At 45.8% G+C, this 9781-nt stretch overlaps 1 protein-coding gene across 1 annotated transcript; it reads right to left on the minus strand.

Annotated features, from left to right (window-relative positions):
• Positions 1–5245: 5245 nt before the first annotated feature.
• Positions 5246–8150, minus strand: fam131aa (family with sequence similarity 131 member Aa). Its single transcript, XM_008306593.1, has 5 exons — positions 8097–8150; positions 7738–7849; positions 7122–7304; positions 5956–6096; positions 5246–5811 (listed from the first exon to the last, which is right to left on the minus strand). Exons 1-5 carry the CDS (start codon positions 8148–8150, stop codon positions 5246–5248), a joined length of 1056 nt encoding a protein of 351 aa, XP_008304815.1.
• Between the last annotated feature and the right edge of the window lie 1631 nt (positions 8151–9781).

The raw sequence follows: 9781 nt of genomic DNA on the forward strand, positions 1-9781 counted from the left end.
AAATAAAATTAAATAAAAATAAATCTAATAAAATATTCATGAACAGTCCAACCAAACAGAGGTGTAGTGTACTGGACGCTCAAAGACGTCCCGTTTCAAGATGTTTTTGATCTTTTCTCATCTGGTTTGCTGGTTAAAAAACTGGCTGCATGATGTTGACCAGCAGGAGCTGTAAACATAACTGTAAACATGGCAAAGCAATAATAGAGGGACGATGATTTATGTCAATGCAGTGAACCTGCTTTCACCTGACGTCAAGAGAATTACACCAAATCAATCACAGCCTCTGCATCCGAACGCTGCACCTGTAAACTGTAATTGTGTGTTTTGTTATCACATGAAACTGTAAAGTCGGTCCCACGCAAGTCTTTGGCAACAGCTCATACAAGTCATAAAACACGGCCAGCTGCGAAGGGCTGGTCTGGATTTATGACTCTGGGACGCTTCGTCTGACACAGTGACCATGTTGAAAGGCAAAAATATGGTGCAGTCTGATCCCAGCATTACAGTTTACATAACCCAGATCCAAAAATGCAAATGAGCCCCCTCTGAGTCTGTATCCAGGCCATGACCCACCTCTCCTCCTCCTCCTCCTCCTCCTCCTCCTCTACAGACTCACACTATCTTCTCTCTGCTGGGTTTGGATCATGCCTACGTGACCAGCATGGGACGACTGGTCGGAGTGGTCTCTCTCAAAGAGGTGTGTTTCCTTAATATTAATATGTGATGTTTTATTAATACGATCATTAATTCTCACCTTTCTTGACCTCTCCTTTTGCTCCCACTGGCTCTGTTTTCTGTCTTTTTTTCTGCTGCTCTCTGAACATCCAGCTGCGTAAGGCCATCGAGGGCTCGGTGACAGTGACCGGAGTGAAAGTGCGCCCTCCACTGGCCAGTTTCCGTGACAGCGGAAACACCACGAGCGTGTCCGAGGTAACGGAACTACACAAGCTGTGCATCCGCCACAGGGGGCTCTCGTTGCCACGGGAACCCAACCCCCCAGACGTGGAGGACCAGCCGGATCTCCAGTACAAGGAGATCCCCGTCAACTTCTCGGAGCAAACGAATTTGCAGTTTGAAGCCAGCCCCGACGACGCCACAGATCAGTCGTCGGAGCTGGTGCTCCAGGAAAGCCCCTCGTTTGCCGAGGACCAATCGGAGTTTACTTTTGACTGCAGCCCCTCCCACACTGAGGAATCAGAGCTGGCCTGTGACTATGACCCCCCCACCCAAACCCCTGAGCCGGACGAAACGGAGCAAGAACAGGGGAGTCCTGCTCTGAACAAGGACCAGTCAGAACCTGAGGGAGAGGGTAGCACCGCCCACACTGAGGATCAATCAGAATGATCAGATCCATACCGTCGCCTCATGAATGTTGACGTTTCTTACATTTGTAGAGGTCACACTCACCTCCAAGTCCAGCCTTGATGCCTGTGTTTCTAACGTTGTTGTGGTCCGAGTGAGCGTGTGAGCAAATGCCCGTTTGAAGGATAAAGCTGGTTTTATTTCATATTTTTATTTTCACTGACAAATCCCTCGAAAGATTTAAATCGACAACACATCCTGACTTTCCTTCGATGTTGCTTGAGGCTCAAAGCTGGATTGTCAGCTAACTAGCCCAGCACGACCCAGAGTTGCATCGTGGGTAACGTTTTAAGGTTTTAACAAAGTGGCATCCTCAAAATGAAGAGTGCAGTTCCTCAAATGGCCACTTGAGACCGACTCCAACAGTGAGTCAGTCTGCATAGACCCCAATTTAAAACTTTACAGCAGAAATAAAATGTGTTTACAACCTGGTACAAAAAACACTTTTGGTCTCTATAGCTGATTTCTATGTTTGCAATAACTACACTGGGGGTAAATGTTTATATAATTCACCCATTGAATTTGTATTTAGGCTTAAAGTTTTGCGTAATTAAGGACGTGGCTGATTTGAGTGGCAATTTTACCTCTTTGCTCATTTTTGGATTAGCTGAACGTTCGTATCAGGCACTGCCAAGATGGCGACACTTTTCTGAACAGCTCAACCACTGTTCAGAAAACCTATGGGAAAGGATTTATCCATCTTAATACAGGGCCACGGGGGCGCGATGCTAAACTGCTGGAGAACAATAACGTAGCTAAACAGATTTTAAAAGTTTGGAAAAGAGGAGTTGATGAAGATTTTCACCACAAGGTCCATTTCAGTAGCTTTTCTGGAAGTTTTCAATCGTGTCACATGATGCTCATCAGCAGGTGGAGTCATTTGTCACTGCAGGTGGCAAAAATATCCATAAAGTAAAAAAGTGGAAATTGTAGTTTTGAGGATGCAGAATGAGCTTAAAAACTCAATGACAATATGATGCGTTTAAAGGCTTGAGAACAGCAGTTACAAGGACATTTGGAGGATAGGCTTTTGTCAGCTGTAACAAAAGCAAAGCCCGAGTAAAGTCCTAAAACAGCTGGGCACTGTAGATTTGAGCAAAAAAAGTATTAGTGAGGGACTATTTTCAGCTGTGGATTGATACACATTTTTGCTCTAGTGAGTATTTACAGGACCACATCTATATATATGTACTATTTTAGTATAAAATGTGAAATAATTTCCTAAAGCTGCTTGTTTTTGGGAAGCATTACCAAAATAGCAAGTGGTGAATTAGTTGGGGCTGCAAGGTGGAGTGGCAGCAAAAAGGTCGCTGGTTCGCGTCCCGTTGAGGACACGTTTGCGTGTGCAGCGTGGGTTCTCTCCGGGTTCTCTGGCTCCCTCCCACAAGGTCCGAAAACATGTTGAGGTTAATTGGTGATTCTAAATTGTCCGTAGGTGTGAATGTGAGTGTGCTTGGTTGTCTGTCTCTAAGTGTAGCCCTGTGATAGACTGGTGACCTGTCCAGGGTGTCCTGAGTCAGCTGGGATAGACTCCAGCCCCCTCCTCGACCCCAGTGAGGATTAAGCGGTGTATAGATGATGGATGGATGAATTAGTTGGCAGCTATTTTAAGCTGCAGATTTGTAGATTAGGAGGATACTCTACTATACGTGGGATTTGGCTCAAAAATAAACTACGGTTTATTGTAGAGGAGGATAAAGTCGAGCAGCGCTGCACCGCTTGACCTGTGGCTCATTGCGTTTTGAGTCAATTTTGAATAATAATGGAGGCTTATGACTCAGAGAGACTACTACTGAAACTATGGGTTTAGGCTTTGGCTGCAGACACAACACGAGTTTGAACCTTTCCTGGGATTTGTTGACAATACGAACATACAGAACAGCTTTATCTTTAGTGTGTGTGTGTGTGTCTGTGTGAGAGAAACTTTCCTTACCATGCTCAAATTTTGGTTCAGACTCTTGAATTTAATTTGAGTCTTCATGCCAAAATAACCATCCTGTGAACATGACACCAAACATAATCAGGACAGAAATGACTCATAGTGGAGAGTATGGCGGTGGTGGGGAGGGAGAAAAATCAAATACAGAAAGCACAGAAGAACAAAGAGATTACTCTAATGAGCACACGATGGTACTAATTTAAACAACTACCTATACACTAGCACTGGTATAATATATCAGAGGACCAGAATAAATGGCTTGTAATATTCAAATATAGTGCTGTTGGTTTATGTGTCAGCTGATATGCAATAAATTTACACCAATAATGCAGTAAAAGGTGACGTTCACACTACATTACTTACAACGCTCTGCAGTCTTGGCAGAGTTACATGTCGCAGCATATCATTATCAGTATTAGTCATTATTTTACTATTAAATATAATCTTATATCAGCCCCCCTCCCCCCCAAAAGAAAAAAATCCACTGTCAGCTGAGATCTATTCACACAGTGAACAAAGGCAGCTTCCAAAGGTCCACCAAGCTTAGTACAGGGCTCCGAATACCAGTGAAGCACATTGTAATTACCATGAGTATAATTTACCGCACATGTAGCCTTGTTTGGCTTTATAGGGGCTGATCCAATAAGGACGATGTAGACCGTCGCCCGTTTATATTTTCAGCGATGTGAATTTAGCGTGTTTCTAGCATGATGACAAAAAAAAAAAAAAGGAACAAGAAGTTACAGGAAGATACTGGCTGTTGTACAGAACACACACACACTTGTACGCACACATGTAGTACGCGGCCTGTAGATATTCACACCACGATATCCGATCTCTGCGACCCAGCCTGGCCTCCAATGCAATGTTGAGAGCTGTAACTACTGTTCCTCCCCCCTCCAAGTGACACCCACAAGTCCAACAACTGTTGTAGAGCAAAGTGTGTGTGTGTGAGTCCTTGTTACGACCTTCAAATGGATGTAAGTATTTTAGCTTCAAGCGACAATTTTGAGCCATATTCCAATCTTATGTGATTCCACACCAAGTCAGGTTCCTTTTTTTCTTTATTTATTTTTGTTCTTTTTGTCCGTGTAAACATCCGTGCAACGATTTATTAACGTCGAAATCTTTTTTTGTCTGCATATAAAATGTGACGTAGTGCTCGCCCTATAAGATAATGTATAAGGAGTTCAATGTAGAGGTTGTATAAGCTAATTTGCAGCGTATCTAGTTAAGCAATAAGTCTGTAGTATCTCCCTTTATATGGCACTGGCCTGTATATGCTTTGTACATATGGAAATACACGGATGAGAGCTGCGTACACGCTATTGTACATAGGAGAATTATGCATTTGAAATCAACAGCCATTGTTATTTTTCAGAGGACATGAAATTGTTTTTGTACATGAGTGAATGATTAAATTTAAAAGAAAAACACATTTAAAAATCAGACGTTTCTTCTTTGTGTTTTTGGGGACGGGGGGAATAAAAACGACGGCGAAGAATGTTCTTTCAAAAAAAATCATATTTATATATATATATGTAGGACATTCAGGCATCCGATATCAAACATAGCCCAACCCACATGACACTGCATGACCCCGAGAAAACAACACTACAAAATATCCATAGAAAACCAATGAGATAGCGACACGTGACTCCTCACAAAAAATGTACAAAACTCAGTTTGAACAACAGCTTTACATTCTGGTTGAACTCTCCGACATATATACTGTTTACAGCAGCGGTGGAGTGAGATCAGAGTATGAAAGGCCTGAAGGATGAGAGACAGAAGGCAGTGAGCGGAGGACAGATGATCAGAGGAAGGAGAGGAGGAGGAGGAGGAGGAGGAGGTGTAGACAGGTGTACAGTGGAAGCAGAATAGATTATGTCATATCCAGAATCAACACAGACTCAAAGAGACATAAAGATGGACGACACATCACATCAAATACTCTTTCTCCTCCTTCTTCTCCTCCGCTTCTTCCTCGTCTCTCTCCTCCTCTTCATCGAATGACGCCACTCCGGAGGACGCCCGGTCAGAGAAGAAGCTCCTGCAGTGCCAGACCCGGACCTCGTGGAACACGCTGCCTTCCTCCTCCTCGTCCTCCTCGTCCTCCTCTCCAGGAGACTCGGAGTGCGAGGTGGAGTAGCAGGAGTCAAACCTGCTGCTCCGGGCCCGAGGCCTCCACTCGGGCTTGTTGTGGATGCAGACCTCGCTGTGCTGCTCCTGCAAAGGAGCTTGCTGCTCCTCCAGACCATCCAGCCTCACCTCCTCCTCCTCTTCTTCCTCCTCCTCCTCCTCCTCCTCCTCCTCCAGGAACGGACTCAAGCAGTCGCTGGGTAAAGTAGGTGAGTTGGTCTGGGATGAATGTGGGTCGTCCAGCCTACCACGGAGCAGTCTGCCAACGCCGCTGCTGCAGGAGCCCAGGGGGCTGTCGGAGGCCTCGCCGCCGTCGCCCTCAGGCTGGCGTGGCGCTCCGGTGATAAGAGTGGACGGGGCGGCGTCTGAGGGAGGAGCAAAGAGTCAGAACACCTGGAGACGGATGGACCATGGAGGGGAGGGGGAGGGGAGATGAGGCGTTCTGTCAGTGATGATGCAACAATGAAAACGATGAGATGAAATGACAAGCAGGCGGCGACGTCGGGTACCTGAGCTCTGCGTGGCCATGGCGTGAGTCTGTCCGTTGGCGTGGGGCTCTTCATCGTTGGAGTCTTCCTCGTCTTCATCATCATCCATGGACGCCCAGGCTCGCAGCTTGGCCTCAGCGATGGCAAACTGCTCGGCCACTCCTATCAGGAACAGCAAGTCCAATCAATCAGCTGCTTCTTAAATCTTTTGGCTTAAAACGAAGAAATGCTCTAAAGATGTTTCTCAAGCAAACATGGCAGGAAAGTCTTGAAGTTATTCTGCTAATAATGTCTGGGGGCCTTGTTTCGCAACATCTTATGAGAGATGAATTAATGTATGAGAGTGGCACCAGGGAAATCTGAATGTTCTGGTGTTTTGTCATTAAATCGTACAATAAATCCTCTTTTTAATGCATTTGTTTGTGAGTTTTTCTTATAATTTGGGGCCATTTAATGCTCACAGAGATGGATAAAGTTGAGGAATCGAACCAGAGACGTTATGTGACAGTGTCGTACTCATCTCTACCAGCATTTTGACACACACAAGTCAATATTTCACATAATTTCCTAGATGTGTCCTAAAGGTGCAACTTCAAACTGCTCATTGTGTCCAAAACACAAAAATATGCACTTAACAATGAAGCACACTTAACAAAAGTGCTCAGATTTAACAGACTGGTATCAGCCTCAACTAAGCGTTTCAGTCGACAGGCTTTCTTTGCTGATTCACATGTGGAGAAAACAAAAACCCGCTCGTTGTAGCGGACGCGCCGTACGCTCGCTGTCTACCCTACTTTCCTCCCTCCTGATCAAACTACATCCAAGTCACCGGCGCCAGAGAGGATGAGTCACAGCAAAACAACAGGAGCTGCTGTACCGGCGGTGGGCAGCGAAGTGTTTTGGGAGAGTGTCTAATAGGCCGCCATCTGCTGCCAAGACAAGCCGTCACCCAAGAGACACTGCAGTGGGAGGAGCGAACCGCAGACAGACAGGAGTTCTGGGGGGATTAGGTGCATGACAGAAGGCAGGAGCCGGCCGGGAGATGATGATGCCGGAGTTAAACCGAGCTAAGACGACGCCCGCACAAACTGACAAGTGTCGTACAGACCGGTTAGACCGCACGTGTGTCCTGCACAGCATCAAAACTGGATATAAAGGATGATGGTCAAAGGGTAAAGGTCAGATACCTGCAGCAAAGCGAGCCTCCTTCTCCCCTTCAGTCAGGTGACAGTAGGAGCTGAACTGGGAGTGGGCGGCCGGTGAGGGTCCCGCAGGTTTGGGCCAGCCTTTCCATTCGATGAGGTGGGCGACCCGGCCCTGAGCCAGCGAGGTGGGCTTGGTCACATGGTCCCTCACTGCCTGGGAGATACCTGGACGTCAAGAGGTAGAGGTCAGAGGTTTACATTCAAAACAATCGCAGTGTAAGAATGTCTCCAGCTGCAGTCTGTCAGACAGAAAAGCCCCGCAGAGGATAGTTAGAGGAGCTGAGAGGGTCATCGGGGTTTCCCTCCCCTCTGTGCAGGACACTGAACATCGTCACATCCTCTCCATACACTGTTTGAACTGCTACCATCAGGCAAATGTTTCCAGAGCGTTAAAGGAAGAACCTTCAGACTGATCAACAGCTTCATGCTACAAGCTGTCAGAATGCTGAGCTGCTGATCCAGACATGCAAACACTTGTTTATTTAAATTGCTTTAAGTTATTGGATCCTGAAGAAACGCTCTCTCATCTTGCCTGTACAGCAAAATGACAATAAACTTGATTTGATTTGAAGAATAAAAAATAGATAAAGCTCTTCACCATTTAAGGAGGATCTGGCGAGCGCCGCAAACTCGTGGATGCCGACACCTTTCCGTGAGTCTGCTGGAGATTTTCCTGACTTTGGAATCATTTCAATCTCCTCAAATTTCACCTGAAAGACAAGATTAGATTTTTATCAAAGACACAAATATGCAAACTGTTTCTCCCTTTGTGCAGCACTAGTCAGCTATGTCAGTATTCCCACAAACACTGCTTGCATTGCCAATATTGTCCCTGTCCAGGTTTTGTGAGAAACATTCAAACAGCATGAAAATTCAAATAAACAACACACGCTGACAAACACACAGCTGTGGCCTACATGTGGAGCTCTAAACTGTTTGAAAGAGTCTTCCTCCTACCTCCTCCTCTCTTTGCCTCTCCCGTCTGTCTCTACTCCTGGACCTCAGCCTCATCGTGGACATGCAGAGATGGTGTCTCAGCGCAGCGAACCGACACAACTAACAATCACAGTGTGGCTTCTCTGGTTTAAACCACCACACAGACAAGCAAACAGCTATGCCCTAAATTTACTGCACAGATGCTAAAGCCATGGTAAGCCGGTGAAACCGGTTAGAATGACTGGGGTTGGAGGGAGGAGAGGGCAGTGACCACAGTCTCCATGCGACCGGGCAAACATATGGCGTGCGTCCAGCTCCGGTAAGCAGCTCCTGCCAGGCCTGCTCACTACAAAGCTGCAGATTAAAAGTGATAGCACTACCTAACTAACTGAAGGTCCAAAACAAACACGCATGACTACGCTGAGCACATCTGACGGGTCAGCTCAGTCTGTGGCCACAGCAGCTGCAGCAACAAGAGAGGTTTGGAGGATGTCTCTGCTGACTTTCAACAAGGAGGCAACATGTAGCCTGAACACATCTGCAGGCACGTGCCTGACTTGACAGATATTCTTAAGCAGATTGGCTCCCAAAGCGGCTGAGAAAGAAGAGGCTCCTGGCGGCGGCTTACACAGGAGTCAAACATGACAGGGAATGTGTGTCAAAGTCAAACTGGCAGGTGGGGGACTCTGAGAGGAGGCGATACGAGGCCCAGGTGACGTTCAGAGGAGGGCTTCAGCTGCACAGCACACCTGTGAGACGTCACTGGTGCTGCTGATAAACACAACACATGTCGGGCATGTGGAGCTCCCTCCTGAGAGTCAGACAGACAGCATCACACACCGCCCCCTCCTCTTTAATCATGCAGACACAATAAGCCACACTTAATAGGAATCGGCTTTCACTTTAACCTAAATAAAAATAAAAATAAAAAAATTGCAGCCGCTGCCGGAAACATGGATTATAGTGGGTCATATGCAAATTAGCAACACTTGTATTGTATTCCAGTGGTTCCCCTCCCCAAGCTTCTCATGTTTGCCTCAACATGGAGCGACATCACTGATTCTGTCCTCCTCCTTCACTGCATTTACATATTTTCTAGCACACACACACGAGGTGACAGTAAAAAGGAGCATACATTGATGGTAAAAACACTGTTTTCTCCTGCCTTGCTATCCCATTAATCCTCCTGTGACCCCTCAGATTTGTCTTGTGACCCACTCCCAGGGTGGGAACCACTGCTGTACAACACATGTAGGTCACATCCCTCTCACTGGGTCTCTGTTAATCTGTTGATGCATTTTTTTTATTTTTTTATTTTTTAATATTAGCCAGCTGATGGAGGGAAATGAAAACAAATCCTGATAAGCAATAAGTGACTAATAAGCATAAGTTCACTAGAGGATTCTCTGTCAGTGTAAATTAAATATGTTTTTGACATTTTCACTGTTTTCAAACATTAAATGAAACACCTGATATAATCTTTATGATGTATTCATTAACATTTTTTTTGTTTTAAGCTGCTTCCCTTCATACTTTCTTTTCTTCACCAGTGCACCTGCTCGTGATTTGGCCTCTCTGGAGCTGTTAATTGTGTGATGCTGCTTTTTTTAAAAAACTCTCTCTTCATCACGCTGATTGCCAGCAGCCCTCTTCTGCATCTGGCAAACGCTGCTAATCAGCATCCATCCTAATAACCACCACACGCG

The sequence above is a fragment of the Stegastes partitus genome, unplaced genomic scaffold (genome assembly GCF_000690725.1).
Source record: "Stegastes partitus isolate 25-593 unplaced genomic scaffold, Stegastes_partitus-1.0.2 Scaffold3718, whole genome shotgun sequence".
NCBI classification, from domain to species: Eukaryota; Metazoa; Chordata; class Actinopteri; family Pomacentridae; genus Stegastes; species Stegastes partitus.